The following is a 22,463-nucleotide window of genomic DNA, read 5'->3' as shown; positions in this document are numbered from 1 at the left end:
CCATGTCATAGTTTTTCTTCTTTTATACCGTTTTCTTGCCAGCCCAGGCTGTGGATACGTTGGACGCGTGTGATTGGAGCATTGTCCTGCATGGAATCATGTTTTTCTTGAAGGATGCAGACTTCTTCGGAATTGCTCAGACATGCCTGTGTCAAAAATACTACGAGTGTCAATAAAACTGATGTTATTTCCATTACAGACCTAATTACTAAACGGGGCAGACTAATTTCAGAAACGGGTGAATGGCATACGTTGAAGACATTCTCTCCCAGTATGGTGTTGGCCAGGCTGCTTTTCCCAGCCCCAGTTTTTCCGAGTAGAACAATCCTCTTTGAAGTCAGTGCTGGAAGACAAGAAACACTTGTGTAAATGAAGAGATGTGGAAGTCAATTTCAAAATGTCTTATGGTTTGCTGCTGAATTTGCTGGTTAAGTTTTATTTTATGTTTTTGCTTAAGTAAATGTATTTCTATGAAATTTCCTGTAAATGGATATTTAGAGGATGTGTGCTCATGATATTCACCCCTTATACCTGGCTTACGATCAGAAATAAGTGATGAGATGATGGGAAATGTATTAATTTTGTATGTGTAAATCAAATTACTACTAATAGTAATGCTAATGCTTCTACTGCTGCCACTAATAATAATAATAAAAACCAATAGTAATAGTAATGCATTTTATTTCAGGCACTTTTCAAATCACTTTGCATCATGTAAAATAAGACAATGGGAAATTTGTGTGACATACAGATAATGATCAGAGTTTGTTAGTTTAAAGAGATGTGTTTTAAGATGGGATTTGAAATTAGAGACCAAGATCAATATGAATATTACTGATGAGGAGTGGGGGCAACTGTAACTGTAAGACATACTGAAGCAGGAGGGTGCAATAAGAACAAACTAATGAACATAGGTCATGCGTGTGTAAGTTAAATGTAGTACACAGTGTTACAAAATTGTTACAATAGCAACAGGTTTCAACAACTGAGAACCTCAGATGTATGACAACACCAGTAACATTCAAGTACAGACAAGTACATCAGTTCGAGGATTGAACTGGAAATGCCTGACTGACAAAACATTATGTCTGTATTTTGCGATTGATGGTGTTAACAGTTGATTTGCAGAGTGTCTGTGTCGTGTCACATATGGTCAAAGTGCATGCAGCTGAATTTGTGTAGGTCCATCACTAAACAGTAATGAGTTATTGCCATAGTAACAAGCAGTAATAAGTTACGGTGAAAACTGTGTTTGCTGTGTTCCTGAAATGATAACAATTTAATCTGAGTGTAATAAAAGACATTTATTTTTCTAAAGCTTTTTAATGTAAACACAGATCAGGGTCACAAGTCACCCTTTGTTTTCTGCGTTCTTCAGCCATATTAGCTTCAAACTCCACTTTACGGGCTGTGAAACTGCTGTTACAGAAGCCACACTATGCTGAAAAGACCCCAAGATCAAAAACTGAAGAGATGGAAGAAATTTTGTTGCCTCTTCTATTTTGAGTACTTTAAGGTCAGGGGTTCCAGATCATGTCTCAGTCCATTAAACAAACTTGACGGTTTGGTAAATTTTCTATCACAGCTTAGATTAGCTACTCCAAATCACCAGTTTGCTGATTCTGAAGATGAATTATACCTGCTGTTTAGGGCTGCCACAATGTCAGATTCAGGCTTAAGTGTGACCAAAAGAATTCACAACAATTTTATTACCATCAGATTATATATAATTAAAATAAAGTGTAGAAACAAGAGGAGAGAACCTGTAACCATAACTGCACAATTAGTACAATTATAAGCATAATGTGTGTTACCATAAAGAGAAAGAAAGGCTACATGACATAAGTTACTGGGTATTTGTCATGCACCCTGTGCATCATGGAGGCTGAACAGAGAATGAGAAAGTACACATATGTGGTTTCTATATCACATCACACCGACTGTTCACAGCAGGCCAAAAACGATCGAGACCACTTCAGAAATATCCTGGTGATCCTGATGGCAAGGCTGCCCCTCTCTAATATTTGGAGCAATGAATTGATTCATTCAGTTTTTTCCAGTTAATCAGAAGCTAATATTGTGTTTGTCAAAACAAAACATTTCCTTTAAACACATATGTGTTCCCTTTAATTATATTGATATAAAGTAAGCTTGACTGACCGTCCATGTTGGTAAAAAGAAATCACAGTCGTCACCAGGACCTCACGATGTCCTTGCCGTGTGTTTTTCCACCTGCTCTCTTGCTGCACTTTTGCTTTGCTTTCATTTGTCACTGGTCGAACTTGTTAACTGACACTGTAACTACACAAAACAATGAGCAACACCTCATGCTGCAGGCTACAGTACACCCAGAAGATATGTTTTGCTGTAAATCCATGCAAACCCACAACATGTCACTGTATAACTGTTGACAATTCATATATCAGAACTGGTCATCACATTAAACTGTGATGACCAGTACTGATATATGAAATGTGGACCGTTTTGTTTCTTGTGTAAGTGGTAATAGGGCTGAAAAGCAAAAGCTGCATATAACATCAAAACTATTTATTTAATAAAGGCGATTAATGGAAAAAATATAGTCTCATGGAGATACTTCAATAACTGTGATTGCACACTGAACTGTGACATAGTGTCAGTAAATCCTCTCAGTGCCTTGAAAAATAGAACAATTCAGAGGTTGAATAAGGGAGGGGTGAAATGTTTCTGTTCCTCATTCTAGTTAAACAAGTTTCAAACAAAGAAGGTATTTTTAATGAAGTTCAGTTTGAAAAATGCGAGAGTGATGCATTCATTCCCTCTTGACAGTTTACTGTAATGCCTGTGAAGGTTTCCTGTAAAGCTTCGCCATTAATACATAACTGCCATTATTAAACAATCAATCAGTGCATCACATCTAATTTCTTTTTTTGATAAATTCATAAAAAATAAAATATTTAGGGCTGAAAACATGTAGAAGCTCTAATAACTAAGTCAATTTTTACACCCACTCCAAGTCTTACAGAAACCAAACCTGTGGTCTGAATATGAGCTAGAAGCTAAATTTTGGTGAAACTATTAATCATGGCCTCAAAAGAGTGAAATTGGGTGGTTGTTACATTTACAAGGCTAACATGTAATTTTGAAGAAAATTATTTTATATTTCTATGGTTAACGTAATTAAATCATGTACGATCTGCATGAAATTCAACAACTTAAAAATTGCTACATTTATTCTTGTTGAGATGACGTGATACAATCTAGTGAGAGTCGTTGGTTACCTGCCTTGCTAAATTCACAAGATCACACAAGATTGCAAACCGCAGGAAAATCACTGGAGTTATAAGAGGACGAAAAGCTTAAACACACCATCTATATGCTATTGCTATTTATTGTGGCTTAACCTATCAAGGACAAAAACATTAAGAAAATTCAGTATCAAACTTTGTAGCTGTTCATTGCTACTTTATGTCTGGAGTGACAGCTCGATGGGTGTTAGCACTGTTGCCACAAAAGCAAGAAGCTCCTGCAAATGCATCAACTGGTCCAGGAGCTTTCTGTGTGGAGTTAGCATTTCGCACTGTGTGCTCTCTGGGTACACACATATGTGGGGTTAGGTTAATGATTCTAAATTACCCATAGATGTGATGTGAGGTGAAATGTTGTCTGTAAATAGACTGGGCAACCTGTCCAGAGTGTGCACCACCTCTCGACCGATGACAGCTTGAATAGACTCCTGCTGCCCTGCGACACCTATAGGACAAACGTTAAAGGATGGATGGAGTGATATTCTAAATCCATTAAATTATGTTAACCAGACTCTGAGTTTGTTGAACACTCGAAAAAAAAACCACTCTTAACGAACCTAAAATAATCATGAAAGGATTTCCACGTTAATAAATGTCCCCCTATTAGTATTAAGTACTTTTGTTGGCTAATGTGATTTGCATGGGTTGGATCATCTCATGAAATCAAAATAAATTTTTGATTTGGCCTCTCCAAATATGGCATTAGCCACTGCTTTACGTAACGGCGGTACATGTATTCCGTTACTCCCCAACACTGCCTACAATCATTATATAAAGATATGTCTGAAGATATGTCTGTGTATGTACCTGTTAAGAAATAGAGAGATATTTTTAATGTGTATCTGCTCATTAGATTGTTTTATGTACTTTAATCATGAAGGCTTGTAGAGCAAGGCCACTTTTGACTCACAAACTAAGTGCTCAGCCAGACTGAAAAACAGGAAGTTTTAGTGCACAGGCATATTAATAGATAAGACACAGAAAAGAGGAACTTTGCCATATAAGCAATGTTTGAACTGTGAGTGACGTGTGTGACGTCTGAAGTACAGAAACAACACCATATAAGACACATGTTGAGCTAAAAATGTTAGAGATCCTGCAACTGGCGTTTGGGCTGTGCAGGGGTCTCTCGCTTCCGCAAGATGATTGAATAAAAAGAAATATAAATGTTTAACACACTATGAGTCAGTTTTCTCTGTTCTATCACGGGGACAAAGAATCGGAGTTTACTATACCCCATCTCCTCCTTAGCCAGTGGTCCTGTCTCAACAACATTTTGTGTGAACCTGGTCACAGATATGTTTCTAATAAACAGATTTATTCTATTATTTTAATATATATATATATCACCAACATGTATATATATATATGTATATATATGTATATATATATATATATATATATCTATCTATATATATATATATGTATATGTTGGTGATATTAAAGTCCTGTTTGTGGCACATTAGTATATGTGAGGGGGCAAACTCCTCAAGATTGGTGGTGGCCATTTAGAAGTCGGCCATCTTGGATACAACTTTTGTTTTTTCAATAGGACGAGGGCCATGTGACCCATCAAACTCATTGGTAATGTCACAAGAAAAACAATTGTGTGCTTGGTTTCAACGTAACTTTATTCTTTCATGAGTTATTTACAAGTTTCTCTTTACCACAGATTACCACAAAGTAAAAGATCTCTCAGCAGCATTTTAGGCACTATTGCCCTTGTCAAATCAGTGAGCTGGGATTTTTATTCTAAACATGAACATACTGTTACAGCAACAGACATGGACTACTGGTGCCCCACACAACAACTCAATTGTTCCACTATGTGAAGGAGCCAAACACATGCCTTCTCCTCTCATTAACATAAGATAAACTGCTGGCATATTTGTTTTACATCTATACTGTCCAGTCTCTCCTGGTGGACATGGCAACACGTTATTCATGGTTAATACAATTTTAGACTGATGTGGGCCAAAGCCTGGCACATACTTGCCAACCTTGAGACCTCAGAATTAGGGAGACATTCAAAAGGGCTATTGGGGGCGGGTATATATATACATACAAACATTTGAATTTTACAGTGTTTACTTGATAAAATAAGTTAAATGTCACTGTTGTTATTGTCCGGCCGGAAACAGGACGGGGGTGTCCAAATTCAGAGGCTGCTTCCACCTTCGCGACCTAAGTGGGCCGGGTCGTCCGAAAGCCAGGTAGACCGGAAATGAGCGACTGTGAAATTGGACGGTCTAGCCTTCAGAATTACGTCACCTCTGCCGTCTGTTCCTTGCTGTCTAAAATATAACTGGATGCTGGTGTAGATTTTCGACATCTCACACTTCTGTTTAATCAGTTTTCTGTTTGACGTTTATTCAGCTGTGTGAAAACCCCGGAGGAACCCTCCCGAGGGCTTAATAAAGTTTTATTTAATCTAATCTAATCTAGATAGAAACTTTAATCTCAGCCAAACCAATTTACTCACGAACAAATAGAACACTGAAAAAGGCAAAACAACATATTTAAGTTATTTGAAGTTTACACAGCTACATTCTCGCCTGAAAATATGTTAAAAGTTTATTTTGTGACCCAGAAAGAGAAATAAGAGTAATATTAAAACTAAGTAGCTGAAGTAGTAGCCATTGTTGGAAACTGGAATTGCAATCTGGGATATGGTTTTACAATTTTGTTGTCAGGATGTTTTAGTGCTACTATCATCTAGTTTTGATTCTGGTTCTGTCTTGGTTAAGTCCTAAGTAGTCCTGACTTTGAACTGTTGTAGTCCTGTTTTAATTCCGGATCAGTTCTGGGTCTGGTTGAATTGGGGTTTAGTCCCTGTGTCTTCATACAGCCCCGACTTTGTTCTGCCTTGCTGCTTAATTAAAAAAACTAGTTTAAGGTGTCCTGCATATGTGATATTTATTTTTTCCCTATATGAAGTCATTCTTTTTGAACAAACTCAAAACAGAGCCTATTAATCTTTCAGTCATTTCAACCCTCACTTAATTTCCTTTCAGTGCTCAGCTCTCACACAGTGGCTCAGCTATGCTCCAATCCCTCCATATTGTGGCCAATCACACGCAAGGATATAGGATAATATCATTATGTGAAAAACAGAGAGGGTGAGAGACGCGACAGTCAAGTGGAGCGTGCGTCTGTCCTCTGGTCTTGGTCTTGTCTTGGTCTCAGTTGGGCGGTCTTGACTACAGGCTAGCATCTATACATAAGAAGTGGTCAGAGAATGGCAGGAGAAACATGAGCTGAAGTACTGGATCTCAGTGATATAAGGAGAACTTCCCTCCAACTTTTGCCCAATCACCTTAGTGTCCTGTTTATTACATATAATAAAAAGCATTTACTGCCTGGGTGTGGTGCTTTTTGTCCATCTTGATCTAAGAGGTAACAAAAAGACACGGCAGCCATTTTTAACTTGAACCTTTGACTGCTTGAATAAAGAAAAGAGAAAGTTATTTCTTGAGTTTGGATCATCTTCTCTCATAAAGAACCTGACAATGTCTAACTTGTTTCGTTGTTTTGAATAAGTGAAACTTTGATAGGAGTCTGGCAACATGAGCAACACTTAAAAGCATTAACACTGACGTTATAATAAAATTTATTTAAGATCAAATCTTTTTTAAAAGAATAGAACAACTTAAAGTGGTCTGTCCACTCATCCCAGCAGTTTCCATTTCTGTTCTGATTTGAAAATGGCTGTGGCAGTTCTAATTGAACTTGTTAAACTTCATCAGCAGGTTCAGCTGAAGTGAAGTCAGTGGAAGCCAATTTAAGTAAAAATGAAAGTTACTGTTTAAGCTGGCACTGCCTCTTAAACATGTTTGGCTGAACCTGCTGAGGAGGTTCAACAAGTTTAGCTGAATTATTTAATCAAAATGAAAGTAACTGAAAGTAAAAGTTATTTACTGCTCATCATTAACATGAGGTCATCCAGCCAGAAGATGAATATTGTCAAGTGAAGACACTTGGTTACATTTAAAAAAATTAGGTGTTTTATAATTGAACATTATTTGTAACAAAGAAAACATCACAAAACAAAGGCAAAAGTTATTTGAAAGTTATAGATCTATTAATATTATATCCAGAGATTTTTTTTTTACATGGAGTAATTGACAGAGTCATGAGTAAAGTTTGAAATATCAACTAACACTTAACACTAAGTCTTCAACAAAAACTCTTAAGTAAGAAACTTTATGCTGTGCAAATACAGAAATCCAATCACGATGAACAAAAAGATTCCAAAACTTCCCATTCTATAAATTTAATAATGACTCTCTGATGGCAGCTTGTAAAGGTGAATGTGAGTAGTTGTGCCCAGTTATCTAGCAATATACGCTGATCCTGTACATCTGTGGATTTTAAAGGTACTTTATTGAGAGCTTAACAGATGATGGAAAAAATCTGAGATTTAATTTCTAACCCTTTCATACATTCAAAAAATGTGGTTTAGTTTGTATGTCAGCTCTATCACCTGTTTCGAACCTTGATGCTACTCAGCTGCTGGCTCTGCAGACCCAGTCGGAACTGTGACAGATGTGTCAGATGCTGTTGCTGCATCTGGCATCATTCTTTTTGCTGCAGCTACTCCTGCTGCTGTTGCTAATGCTACTCCTACTGCTAAACCTAGACTTCTTTCTTTTATTGCTCCACCAAGGGATGCATGCAGTAGAGCTCCTGTTTTAACTCCTCCAGCTTTTGACAACAGATTTTTAAACACAGATTGTTTTGCCTTTGTTGCAGTTTCCTCTTCTGTTAAGTCTGGAGATGACTGTTTGATGCGACCTTCCTCTTGTTGAATATCTCTTTTCACTTCTTGCAGCATCTCATTGGTGAAGTAGCCTCCTTTGTTTGCCTCAATAATCTTGTCAATGGTTTTGAGTATTCTGCCACCTGGTACTGGTTGGTCCTGTATTCATCTCCCTGGTTGTTCTTCCAGTATTTGTTATCAATGACGTGGCAGCGGCCCCCACACTTCTTGATCAGATCGCTCAGAGCTTCACTTTTATTAACAAACTCTTCGATCTTCATTTCCTCAGGAAGCTGGTCACCATGAGTAAAGATTATTGTAGTAAATCTAAATGCTTCATCTGGGAAATATTGGTTCATTTTGTCTATCACAGCCTTTTCATGCTCTGTGTATTTCTCCACTTTAAGCACAATAAGAAAAACATGAGGACCAGGAGCACATTCTGTGATACACTTCACTATTTCAGACTTCATCTCCTTCTCAGATCTGTCTGTGTCAATAAATCCAGGAGTGTCAATAAAGAGTACCATTCTTCCACTGACTGACATGGACTTTGCCTGACATTTCTTTGTTCCAGAAATGACAGTATGATTTACTTTAAACACAGGCTCTCCACACAGGGTTTTGGCAAAACTGCTCTTTCCAGCTCCAGTTTTTCCCAGGACCACAATCCTTCTTGCTGACTCTATAAAACAGTAATGATTCAGTGTCAGTTATTTATCTATTGCTCTGTCTAAAAAGGTGCAAGAAATAGTATAGAAGCAGTAAAATATCACTTAAACCTTAATGACACTACAATTAAAAAAATGAATGTCCAGTCTGCGTTTTTTTTAAGTGTAAGTAAAATTGCATATTCTTTACAAATCAGTCAGCTTTGGCTTACAAGTAAATATGGAAATGTAGAAAAGAGTTTAATTCCACAGACGATTGTGCAGTTTAGACCTGGTTGTTCAGCTAGATACTGATTTAAGATAAGATAAGATAAGATAACCTTTATTAGTCCCATAGGTGGGAAATTTGTTTGTCACAGCAGAAAGTGGACAGTGCAAAGTTATATAGCAAAAATTAGAGAACACTGGAATACAATAAGAACAATATACTGTACACAACTGTACAGAATAGAATAGAATAAAATAAAATACTATATGCAATAGAATGTAATAAAATAATATATACAAAAGGATAAATAGCATTTAGATGCAATAGAAACAAACTTATCCTGTTTATAAAGCTGCTGTAAAAAATATTTTTTAAACACTATTTTTACATACTATACTATTTACTTAATATTTTTTACTTTAAAAATTTTGTTTAGGTATTCAGTGCAGTAAATAATCTTGACAATGAAAACAAACATTTTTATTCTTAGATGGAGTTAAGTGTCCTGTGCTGACTATTAATACAGAATAAATTATAATAACTTACCGTCCATCTTTTTGAAAGAAACAAAACCAGGGCAGAGACACACGATTACTCACAACCCAAAGACTTTGTGACTGCACCTTTCGTTTTGTTCTGCACCTGTTTGACTTGTATCTTGGCAGTGCTTATTGCATTGTGGGGATTATTAAGACTGTCCAATTGCATGTGAGACAGCAACAGAACACATCTAAATATAAAAGACCAGAGGTGGGACCAAGTCATTGTTTTGCAAGTCTCAAGTAAGTCTCAAGTCTTTATCCTCAAGTCTCAAGTCAAGTCTCAAGTAATGTCAGGCAAGTCAGAGTCGAGTCTCAAGTCACTGGTGCAAAAGTCCAAGTAAAGTCACAAGTCTGACATTTTGAATTTCAAGTCCTTTCAAGTCTTTAAAAAACCCCGAAAAAAAGCATGTTGCAGTTATATGCTAAATGTAAATATTAGACCATGTAATTTTTAAATCTGTGTTTTTCTCAACACATGACAAAATAGTGAACTTAGAAAATATACACAAATTGTGAAATTGCACCTCTTTAAAATGCAGTTCAATTAAACCTAGCTCCAAGAATAATTTTCACCGACAGTTCTGAGATAAGCTGCATGTTATTCTTGGATGCGCTTGTAGGACCGGCTTTAAAATCGCATGACAAAAATATCATATACATAAAAAAAAACTGCATCACCAACGTAGCCTGGAAAACATTTGCTAGTTAGATGAAGTCAGCTATCTCATCGTAGCATATTTATATGCATATTTATAATTATACGCTTCTTGGAGTGAGTGCATACACTCGTGAAGTTTAGTAACTTCCGGTGTTCCAGATCTACTGGCGTTTAGATCAACTGGCGTTGGTCGAACAGATGTGTGGCAGTCTTGTGTTTCAGGAGCTGCTACCGACAAACCAGCAAAAAAACGCCAAATGTGTCATCTGTGACACTTGTGAGGTTATCTCAAACACACTCCGTCAGTCTTGATGCTGTTGAACAACAAAATGTATAAAAATGTGGCGAGTTTACCTGGTGATATCCTCATGCGCAACGCGATCGCGAAAACAGCAAACAAGTAACACCACGCCGATGTTGTTCAAAGGACAGCAAGAGTAAACGATCGGGAGACTCTTGTCGTCGTTATCGTTCCCCTCGCACGTTTTATTTCTCCGGTTTCAGCGTTTTTGCTTCACAACTACAGCGAGCAGTTTACTTTGTGCACTAACATGGACTCGAGTCAACCAGCGCCACCTCTGGCCAAGTGCCACAGCCTACAGCCAGATCAACCTGTGACACACATCTGCACCACGTTTGATTTCGTTTCATGCACAACACATTTGTAGCTTTCAATTGTGTCTGTTTGTGAATCATGCAAATAAACCTTTGAAATGAATGAAATGATATCATATATTCCTTATTGGCCTACATTTGTACAAAATTCCAAATTATATACACAAAGTCATAGAAATCACCACTCCAATTGGTCATCATGATTTTAATATTCTCTTTTCCCATAACAATGAAATACGCCTTGGACAAATATGACACATCAATATTTCATTAGTGTTGTCACATCACATCCTGTAAGCATCGTCTGCCTGTGTCCTTTCCCTGGAAATTAATATTTCCAGCCAATATAGGCAATTCATCAACATGGCTGGAGAGTTGGTAGTTATATATAAAGTCAGTGACTCAGGTGTCTCGCTTGGTTTGTCATCTGTTTGTGAGACTGGAGGAGACACAATCCTTTGTTTTAAATCTTAGTTGGGAAGGTTCCTGTTTTAAAACAAGCACGTTTTGTGAGAAATGCAAGAAGTACATCTGCAGAAAGCACACAGTTACATTCTGTCCATCATGTGGACAAAATTGAAAATGTTGAGCATTGAAAAACTGAGAACGTTGGGCAAGTTCAAAAGAAATGTGTTTGTAAGAACGAAAAACCAAATTGTTCCTAAAATAGTTATGGAAAGTCTAACTGTTGTATTTCTGTGTTCTACATGTTTATCTAATGGAAAATAAAGTTGCTATTGTTTCATTGCAGTTTCTTGACAATTCTGAGTGGATTTACACAGTACGGATCTAAATGACCCGCAACAAAATCAATGTCATTTTTTTGTTCTTCAACATAATACAAGGGTTAATTTCCAAAACTTCCATATGATCTTCAATTTGTAGCAGATCCACTATCACACAGCAGCTGGAGCAGTCTCCAATGGAGGTCAGTCCACTGCTGCCACCTTTGGCCAAGTGCCACAGCCTACTACTAGATTAACTTGTGACACATCTGCACCTGCTGCTATGATCACATTGAGTAGAGGCTGAGTGGCTGCACTTACCCCTGGTACATCCAAATCTACCCACAAACATGTTGAAAGATGCAATGGCAGCAATGTGGATTGTCAACACTAAAAACAATCAGTAAGCAAAGACAACAGGGATCAATTTTTTCTGTTTATTTAGCACCCACAACATTTGTAGTCGCCTTCTGCACAGGGGAAGTCCACACACACTGTGTGGTACCACTTTCCACAGAAGGTGCATTCAGTCTGCAAGATTGAATGAGATTGTCAGAGTCATTGTCTGACTGTTTATTACTAATCACCTGCTGTACATTCACAGTAACTGCCATCTCCTTACAAATGTTTATTAGATTAACCACACTTAGACAGACTGTATATAACAACCAACTCTAAAATGTTTTTTCTCAGAGAAAAGACACAGACAGACTACGCTAACGACATGTGATGTTACAACACTAGTGAAATATTAGTGTCATTTCATTCTTTTCAAAGGTTTATTTGCATGATTCACAAACAGACACAATTGAAAGCTACAAATGTGTTGTGCAAGAAACGAAATCAAACGTGGTGCAGATGTGTGTCACAGGTTGATCTGGCTGTAGGCTGTGGCACTTGGCCAGAGGTGGCGCTGGTTGACTCGAGTCCATGTTAGTGCACAAAGTAAAACTGCTCGCTGTAGTTGTGAAGCAAAAACGCTGAAACCGGAGAAATAAAACGTGCGAGGGGAACGATAACGACGACAAGAGTCTCCCGATCGTTTACTCTTGCTGTCCTTTGAACAACATCGGCGTGGTGTTACTTGTTTGCTGTTTTCGCGATCGCGTTGCGCATGAGGATATCACCAGGTAAACTCGCCACATTTTTATACATTTTGTTGTTCAACAGCATCAAGACTGACGGAGTGTGTTTGAGATAACCTCACAAGTGTCACAGATGACACATTTGGCGTTTTTTTGCTGGTTTGTCGGTAGCAGCTCCTGAAACGCAAGACTGCCACACATCTGTTCGACCAACGCCAGTTGATCTAAACGCCAGTAGATCTGGAACACCGGTCACTGCAACAAGCCCAGGTACAGTTTACCGACGGATGGGTACAGGACCTTAAAATGCACCGTGTAGAAAGTAAAGACCATCGTACGTATCATAAGTTTACCAGTCTCACAAATTGTCTTCATAAATACACATTCGTTAACCGTTTATTAATAGGACCTTTGAGCTCAATGGTAATTAATTAGTAGTAGAAATAATTTCTGGTAGCATTACAGAAATGTAGCAGTGACAATAATACTGTATGCTGTAATCGCACTGGGCAATTAGTGATACAAAACAACTGTTTTACCCTGTGAATAAAAGTATATGTTTTTGTCAATGTACCATAATAACAGAAGCGAAACGCAATATTGTGTCAGGACAATTCACTATTTATGCACAATAAACAAAGGAGCATAGCGCGACAATTTCTGTTCAGCGCCAGACTTGCTTGTAACCTATATCACCAATTAGGTTATGAAAATGACGCATTAACTACAACAGCAGACTGACCTTTGTGTAAATGCTTGGAGCAGACTAACCTGTGAGCTGGAGTGTTCTGGGATGTTATATTTGGTCTTTGAATGGCTGCAATCCAGGCCATCCGTCGCGTCTTTGTTACTTCGGAAACATGGCTTGAACAATTTCTCTTCAACGATGTAATCCGATAACAACCGATCTCTTTGCCCGTCGGCTTCCCGTGGCTGTCATGCGACCGGCTATTGCAGTTAATAATACAACAGCTTCTTGCCATTTTTGTGTTTCTTTTTATCGCTGTATAACTGATTTCAATTGAAAGCCTGCGTGCGCTTGTACCTCTTGCCACGAGCTCCCAGAATCCTTTGCGGTTCTACCCGTGAATGACGTCACATTTTCAATCTCTATATAATATGCATGTTAAATTTTATATTTGGGGTAAAATATCAAGTCTTTTCAAGTAAACCGGTTCAAGTCCAATTCAAGTCCCAGGTCATTGGTGTAAAAGTCCAAGTCAAGTCACAAGTCTTAGAACATTTTTTCAAGTCAAGTCTAAAGTCATAAAATTAATGACTCGAGTCTGACTCGAGTCCAAGTCATGTGACTCGAGTCCACACCTCTGTAAAAGACCATGACATTTTTATTGTTTTAGTACATTTCACACAGTTAAGTAGGGAGGCTGCTGCTGTTGATGACAATGAGCTGCAGCTGGCAAGGGCTGATGAGCAGCAGTTGTGGCTGACTTCAGGAGGGCTCAAAACCAATCCCCCCAAAACACAAAAGGGACACAATACAACATTCAAGTTCAGATGGATGACTGCGACTGAATCATTTCAGGCAACTGGTGACGGTGTGGCATGGCAGGTGACCAGCGGCGTGCTAGAAGAGTGCAGGCCATGACTGAACAAGACGTGGGCAAGCAGGATGTAGCTAGGCGCGACATGGATTATAATATTTTTTTAATTTATAATTATAATTTCATTCAGAAAAAAATGACAATTTGCGTCGGCAGTAATGACACCATGTTACGTCAATCAGAGGTCACTAAAATTTATATTAAATTTGCCAACCCCCCCCCCAAACTGGATCAGGGCCAGGGACATCTTTAGCTGTATGTTCTTAAATTTCCATCTGCAAAATCAGAAGCCCATGTAGTCCAAAAAAACTACATGGGCTTCATAGATGATTGGAAACCTTTCTAAAGGACCTCTGGTCTTGTTAGGAGAGAAGGCATCCAGGTGTCTTCAAGATGTAAAGACCTGGATGACCTCTAATTTTCTGCTTCTGAATTCAGATAAAGCAGAGGTTATTAACTGCACACGCTGTGAAACTGCTGCTAAAGAAGCCACAAAATGTTGAAAAGACCCCAATACCAGAAAGGAAAGAGATGGAAGTAAGTTTGTTGTTGGGGTTTCCAGATCATGTCTGATTTCATTAAGCAAATACGATAGCTTGGCCATTTTATTGATCACATCTTTGTCATATTAGCAACTCCAAAACACCACATTGCTGATTTTGCAGATGATTTGTACCTGCTGTTTAGAGCTGTCAAAATCTCACATTCAGACTTACATGTGACCAAAACAATTCACAACTATTACTATCAGATTAAAGAATATATACATTTATTAAATTCATATGTAATTAAATAAAGTGTAGAAAGGAGGAGAGAACCTCTAACCACATAACTACACAAAAACTGTACAAAAGTACAATTGTAGTCATAATGTGTGTTACCATCAAGAAAAAGAGAGGCTGCATGCCATGAGTACATGGATCTTTATCATTCGCTGTGTGCGTCATGGAGACTGCCCAGAGAAAGAGAAACTACACATATGCGGTTTCTATATCACATCACACTGACAGTTCACAGCAGACCAAAATGAGCCTCAGAGCACTTCAGAAATATCCCGGTGATCCTGATGGCAAGGCATTCAGTTTTTCATTCAGTTTTTTCCAATTAATCAGAAGTTAATTAATCATTAAACTCTACTGAGAGCCAATGTGTAGAATATAAAACAGTAGTTCTGTGAGTTTGCTTGCCAGAACATATTAATAGTCTGGCCAGCATTTTGTATTGCTTGGAGGCATAAAAGAGACTTGTCCAAGCTGGCAAACAGGGCATTACAATAATCTAAACCCAATGACACAATGCATGAATACGTTTTGCAGTTCAGCTGAGGATATTTTGGAATTTAGAAATGTTCCTTAAATAAATTTAACAGGAATGAAACGAAAGATTTACATGTGCGTCGAAGCCCAGAGAAGAATAAAATATTACACCAAGATTTCAAATGGTGGATTTATCAGTTGAACATAAAGGAGGGCATGAATGATTTAGGATGTAAATTAAGAAGGAGCTGTAATCATGGTCTCATTCTTGTTGGTTTTTAAAACAATTTCATTGCTACAAAGCTAAGCAGTAACCTGAAGTTAGCAAATGGACGAGGGTAAAAAGATGAAAAAAAAAACAGTTGTAAGTACAGTTAGAGCAGGTCATCATGTTAACCCTTGCCCAAGATTTTGTTTATTTAATAAATGGTAATAAGGCTGAAAACCAAAAAGCCACATATAATATCAAAACTTAAAAAAAAAGGTTTAAGCAGATGCTTTTATAACTATGTCCCAGTGTTGAACAGCGCAGTAAAGCTTCTGTGCTTTTAAAAACAGAACAATTCAGTGTTTGAATAAGGGAGTGGTAAAATGTTTCGGTTTCCAATGCTAGTTAAACAAGTTTCAAACAAAGAAGATATTTTTTAATTAAGTTCAGTTTGAAAATGGAAAGAGTGATGCATTCATTCCCTCTTGACAGGTTACTGGCACATGTACATGTAATTCCATTAATGCATAGCTGCAGTTATTAAATGAATCAGTGAATGTATGTGTGAATGGGTGGATGACTGGATATGTAAAGCGCTTGGGGGTCCTTAGGGACTAGTAAAGCGCTTATATAAAATACAGGCCATTTACCATTTACCATTAAAACGATGAATCAGTGTTGTAGAGCTGTTCGCACTAAAGTAAAAAGCACCATCACTTCATGCGGATACCCCTCTCTGCACTAGCTGCGGTCGCACGGCCGGAGCCGAACAAAAACACCATGATAACGACTGTGTTTAGTCTGTTCCTTCCCATTCCATGCAAGGCCACCTATGTCGGCTGGCAGACTGTTTACTTAGCCTAGCAGGGGGAAGGACACTGTCTCAGCCGAACTCTGGACACGCACACACATACAGTACATATACACTGATATGCACACACTCATCCCCCCTCCCTTTCCAAACGCCTCCGATGCTTGTTCCCTCCTGGGAACACGGTGGGTCTGAGCCCATGCTGGAATGGTAGCGCTGGGCAGGATGGCTGCTGTGTTTGCTTCGGATTACTCCTCACCCCCCACCCGACCCTGAGGCTTATCACGTGTTCCATAATGTTGTGCTGTGGACATTTATGTGCTTTTTTTGTGCAGAGGAGTTCTTTTGTTTCCTGTTCTCATGCTGTCCTCCCAGGAGCCCAGCATGAGTAGAGGTCTCTTTTTTTTCCTCTTGTACTTTCCCATTGTAGTGTATATTTCAGTGTTTTTTTTCTGTAACGCTACCGATCCCTGACCTGTATCCCCATGTGATGTCTTTGTTGTGTATGTAAGGTCGGGGGGGGGGGTTGTCCTATTTAATGCAGGGCAACCTGCACGTGGCGAATAAAGCCTTGATTGATTGATTGATTGATTGATTAAATTCCAATGTCTTGTAATAACTGTAGCATATTTAATATGCATATACAAATACATAGAATTTGAAATAATTCAATCAAAATCAGCCACATATGGTCTGAATATGAGCCAGAAGCTACATTTTAATAGGGACATGCTGTCTCATGCATAATGAACACAAGCACAAGTTAAACACAAAGATACAAATGTTGTTTATCCATTTCACACCATTTCTGTTAAAATATGTCTATTTTAGACAAACATTTTAAAAATGATCTGAAATTTAAAAAAAAAATAATAAAATAAAAAAATTACATGTTTTACCAGCCACCTATTATGAATCCTGATTCATCAAAAACAAAAACCATTTTCATGTTTTCTCCAATAAATTGTCAGAAAACTCATAAAACATCCAGTGGAATATGGTTTTCCTCGGTACTCTGTGTCACAGATATGACAGTTATATGGTTTTGTGACTGAAAATCTTATATTGCATGATTTTGATGCTCAAAAGTAGTTATAGAAGAAATAGTATGATTAGATCACCATGTAGCATTAGAACTCCTGCTCACAGCTTCAAGAATATGAAACATAACACAGTCAAAATGACAAGACACTCAGTTGGAAGGTGACAGTTGAATGTTAATACCACATTTTTCGGGTGGAGTAACTTGTTTCTGGGTAAGGTCAAACTATTTGGCATCTGTACAAATACAAAATGAAACAGTCACAGCGCTGAGTTTCAGGTGTGGTCAAATAACAATAGTCACAAGTTAGTTATTGGTGGCTGTAGCTCAGAAGGTAGAGCTGCTAATCCTCCACTAATCTGAAAGATGGTGCTTCGATGTCTGGCTGCGGCAGTCTGCATATTGAAGTATCGTCAGGAGAGATACTGAACCCTGTTGTGAATGTTACATAGAAAAGCACACTGGCATTGAAAGAAAGTAACTGGGAATGAGGAAAACTGTATAACATGTACCAATCTATTTACCACCGCCACGGTTTACACGGTCACTTAATAGTGAGGTGATTGGGTTCTCCTCAAGTTTAAAACGGTCAGTTCATGCATTCACACTATTGGAGCCAATAGAAGAAAAAAGTCTTATGTGCACTGCAGGTCTCAATTTAAACGACAAAACAGTCTGTCTGTCTAACAGAATGGAATGGAAAGAAATTTAATGTATTATCTTAAAATACTTATTTTTTACTTTATAGTAAATACTCAATAGCAAAATGTACTTAATATGTTATATTTTGATGGATTTTATGCACCCATCAACAACAGCTGTGTTTTAGTGAGTAATAGTAAAAAGCAGTTTAATACATGTGAAATAAAATTTTGTCATTGTCATAAGCAAACAATCCCAAGACAAACATATTACTTGGTGTTTGGCAAAGAGGTTTAAGGGTAAACTTTACAGGCAGAATTGTGTATTTACGAATACACCGACAATACCTTTTGATAACAGGATGGGTGTTTGGTTGGAATTGTTATCAATGAATCATAAAATATACACGTGAAAAAAAAAACCTGAGTCACATAATTAAAGTTGTTTTATTGATGCACAGTACATGTAAATGATTATGTAAAGGTCCTCTGAAGCTGCTGGTACCTCTGCATATAAAAGCTTTAAAACATCACAAACCTGAGAAGATCAAACAATTTCATAATCAAGTTGCAATTGCCAGGAACACATGTTTATATTTTATCATACATGTTTTAATATATGACCACTACTTTGTATTTACTCAACATATTCAGGAACTTGCAAAACTGAATAAAATCTTTATTCTTTCCATAAAGATTCCAAATGGGCAAAATTATTAAACTGTTTTAATACAATGGTTTACCCACACAGTTTAATAACAATATTTTTATGTAAGCTTTATATGTATAATGATTAGGCTGTTTTATATATGGCTGTGGATCGGTGTTTATTCAAATGGATTCCATGGATTGTATATTATCTCATACAGAGCATGAGGTCTTATTCCAAATGGCCGCAAAAACCCCCACAACGTCCTTTTCAAAAGGGTTCTGGGGACTGGAACGGGGGACTGATTCAGATGGACAGGAACAGATTGTAAACAGATGGGAACAGGGACAGATGGAAGCAGATGGAACAAAGATGGAACAGGGGACAGATGGGAACAGATGGAACAGGAACAGATGCAACAGGGACAGATGGAACAGATTGAACAGTAACAGATGGAACAGATGGAACGAGGGATATATGGAAAGATGGAACAGGAACAGATGGAACAGATCCCTTCCAAACTTTGATTTGATCAACAAAGCTGAGACAATTGCAAATAATCCTGTGATGATTGCCAAACCCACAAAAGGTTTAAGCCATGATTTTTGTGCATTTTCCATGGGTCTCTTAATGATGTTAACTTTAGCCTGCTTTCTAATCTCTCCTGTGACAGATTTTCTGATGACTTCTAACCTGATTTTCCTCTTTTTGTATTCTGTTCTCCAATGTTGGAGCTTTTCATTAGTGAAGTATCCTCCATTGTTTTTCTGTCACTATATCTTCTTTGCTATTTGAGCAGCTCTGCCACCTGGAACTTGTTGCTTCTATATTCATCTTCCTGGTTGTTCTTCAGTATTTATTGTCAATGAACGTGCACCGACTCCCACACTTCCTCAACCAGATCACTCCAGAGCTTCACTTTCATTAACAAATCCTTGATCTTCGTTCCTTCGGGGAGCTGGTCACATGAGTAAAAACCACTGCAGCGTATTTAAGAACATCTTCAGAGAAATGTTCACATAATTGTGCGATGACAGGCCTTTTCGTGCTCTGTGAATTTCTCTGCTTTGAGCACAATGAGAAAAGCATGAGGACCTGGAGCACAACTCTGTAATACAGCTCAACATCTCATGCTCAACTTCTCAGACCTGCTTGGGTCAAAGACACCAGGAGTGTCGATTAAAGTTAGGCTTCTTCCATCAACAGTCTTGGTCTCGCTCTGAGACAAACATGCGTTTGAGTCATTAAAATGATTAATCTTCAATCTGGTCTCGCCAAATATGGTATTAGCCAGACTGGCTGTTTCCAGTTCCAGTTTTTCCCAGCAGGACAATCCTCCTTGTCTTTGTCACTGGAAGAAAAAATGAATAGATGAAAAAATCAGATTAACTCATTACCTCATCTGCTTCCTGACATCTCTGATCGATTTTCAAATTTCAGATCAAAAAATCTATCAACCCAGTATCACAGCAAACGTGTAATAGACACGCCGGACCACCGTGTCTATTTCACACCATGCCTCTCCAAAACGTGAAATGGAGATGTATGAAGAATTTGGGTGACCAGCAGGGGGCGATGATATATTAAGCTAAGAAGTCAGTAATGAAGAAAAACCCATAATTGCATAAGTACATTCAATTGTCCTTAACAGTCACAAACTATTAAGCTTAATATGTATTACATGTAAATATGTTAATTATTTTTTTTAAATATTTCCCACAATTATTTTCGTGTTGGCTTGAAATAAAAAAGCTCCCTCTGGTGTTACTGCAACTTCTGCATGCTTGTCTTTGTCACGGTTTGGAGAGTCAAAGTGTTAAACAGACATGGGGGATATAGGTGTCTGTATGTACCCATCTCCTTAAAGGATGCCCCTGTGTCGGCAAAATTTTGCATGAACAATGTCACATATATGTTTTAACAAATAGATTAGTTATAAATCCCAACTCTTTCTGGACTCGCTTACCAACAAACATTTTTATCAGTTAAAAAATTAAAAGGGGTGATTTGTATTGTTTGTTTTTTGCTTTTTGCTTTAAATTTCACACAAAGAAATGTGATTCAAACCTAGTATCATTCTGGTTGATTTGAAGGAAAATATCACTGACATCTACAGCATAAGATAAGATAAGATAAAATAACCTTTATTAGTCCCACACGTGGGAAATTTGTTTTGTCACAGCAGGAAGTGGACAGTGCAAAAGTTATGAGGCAAAAATTAGAATACAATAAGAATAAATACAGTACAGAATAGAATAAAATACTATATACAGTAGAATAAAATAAAATAAATATACATAAGATAAAAATAGAATACAAATACAAATACTATACAACATACATAAGAGTGTCTGAAATCTTTTAGCTAATCATTCATCCGTGTCATTTATTGGTCCTTGTGATTACGCTGCATATAGAGACTTCAACCAAACAGATGCAAGTACAAAGTAAATTTAAAGCATGTTTGAGATTTTAAAAGAAATCTTACTGCAGTAACTACACTGCAAAGCCATGTGTCAGGTAGCAAACAAGCCTTGATACCCCAGAAAAAATTCTTGCCTTGTATTTATAAGATTGGATAAAGCTTAGAGCAGCAAGACTGTTAAACAGTTTTTCATAGCAAATAGTTCTTGAGATTAACTCAGTTAATTAAAAATATAGGGTTCACGTTTAGGATTTTGATTACTAGAGTGACAAACACTCATGCGTTGGAGTAATGTCTATTTAATAGTTACTTACCCTCCATGCTCTCCAGAAAATAGAAATCTGTCAAAAATATAGTCTGGTTCCCGACGTGTCTCTGCAGTGAGTCGTTTGCTTTTGTTCTCGTACTGCGGACTTACCTTATGCTTCGCTTCTGCTACCTGTCTAACTTGTTCTCTGGGTTTTAGCCAGAATAAGTGAACAAAACACTGCGCACAGTGTACGTTTACATATAATAATCCACAGTGCTGCAACACAGAGATAAAGATAATAAATAACTACATGACCCAAAAACATGATACAAGAAGAAAGAAAAAGTTAAGCTGTATTTCATTGACCTTACAGATTTTTAAAAAAAATATTTTTATTTCTATTCTTCAGAAAAGTGGAATTTATTTCTGCTTGAATATATGAATACTTCTTATATTGGCCTTTAAATCCTTACCTTACAATACTAACTCCATAGATCTTTGTTCTGTGAACTACATATAACTTATTCAAAGTTTGGATTTATGTTAACAAAATACAAACGTCTGCATTTTCTTTTGATTTATTTAGTCTCATTTGTTGCTGCATTTGTCAGTCAGTAACTTTTATACAGTCTGGAAACATGAGCAACACTTAAAAACATTAAAACTGATATTACAATAAAGTTTGTCGAAGATCAAATCTGTCAGTGGTCGGTCCACTCATCCCAGCAGCTTCCATTACTGTTCTGGTTTAAAAATGTGGTAGATTTGGCTGATCCTGTTAAACTTCATCAGCTGGTTCAACTGAAGTAAAGTCAGCAGAAGCCAAATTAAGTAAAAATGAAAGTCGCTGTTTAAGATGTCACTGCCTCTTAAACATGTTTGGCTAAACCTGCTGAGGAGGTTTAACAAGTTCAGCTGAATTAACATGAGGCTAGTAAATGAAAATTGTCAAGAAGTTGAACAAACTTGGTTACATGTGAAATAATTAGCTGCTTTATTAGTGAAGACTTGTAGCAAAGAAAACATCAAAAAAAGAAGCAACAATTATTTGAAAGTTATAGATCTGTTA

General features: G+C 37.4%; 2 protein-coding genes across 2 annotated transcripts in view; both read right to left on the bottom strand.

The window, feature by feature from the left end:
- LOC120739369 (GTPase IMAP family member 9-like) overlaps positions 1 to 2,373 on the bottom strand; it is a 19,509-nt gene extending 17,136 nt beyond the window's left edge. The window contains exons 1-2 of the mRNA XM_040041123.1: positions 2,161 to 2,373; positions 202 to 343 (exon numbers count right to left, since the gene is read on the bottom strand). Of these exons, the coding sequence (XP_039897057.1) occupies positions 202 to 343; positions 2,161 to 2,167 (149 nt within the window). The 5' untranslated portion in view covers positions 2,168 to 2,373. The remainder of the gene's footprint in view (positions 1 to 201; positions 344 to 2,160) is intronic.
- The window catches only part of LOC120739366 (GTPase IMAP family member 7-like), a 127,894-nt gene that overhangs the window by 34,433 nt on the left and 70,998 nt on the right, over positions 1 to 22,463 (bottom strand). The window lies entirely within an intron of this gene.

This window comes from Simochromis diagramma, unplaced genomic scaffold (genome assembly GCF_900408965.1).
Source record: "Simochromis diagramma unplaced genomic scaffold, fSimDia1.1 OVJJ01000370.1, whole genome shotgun sequence".
NCBI lineage: Eukaryota > Metazoa > Chordata > Actinopteri > Cichliformes > Cichlidae > Simochromis > Simochromis diagramma.
Note: the sequence above shows the minus strand (reverse complement) of the source record. Positions and strands in the feature narration are given on the sequence as shown.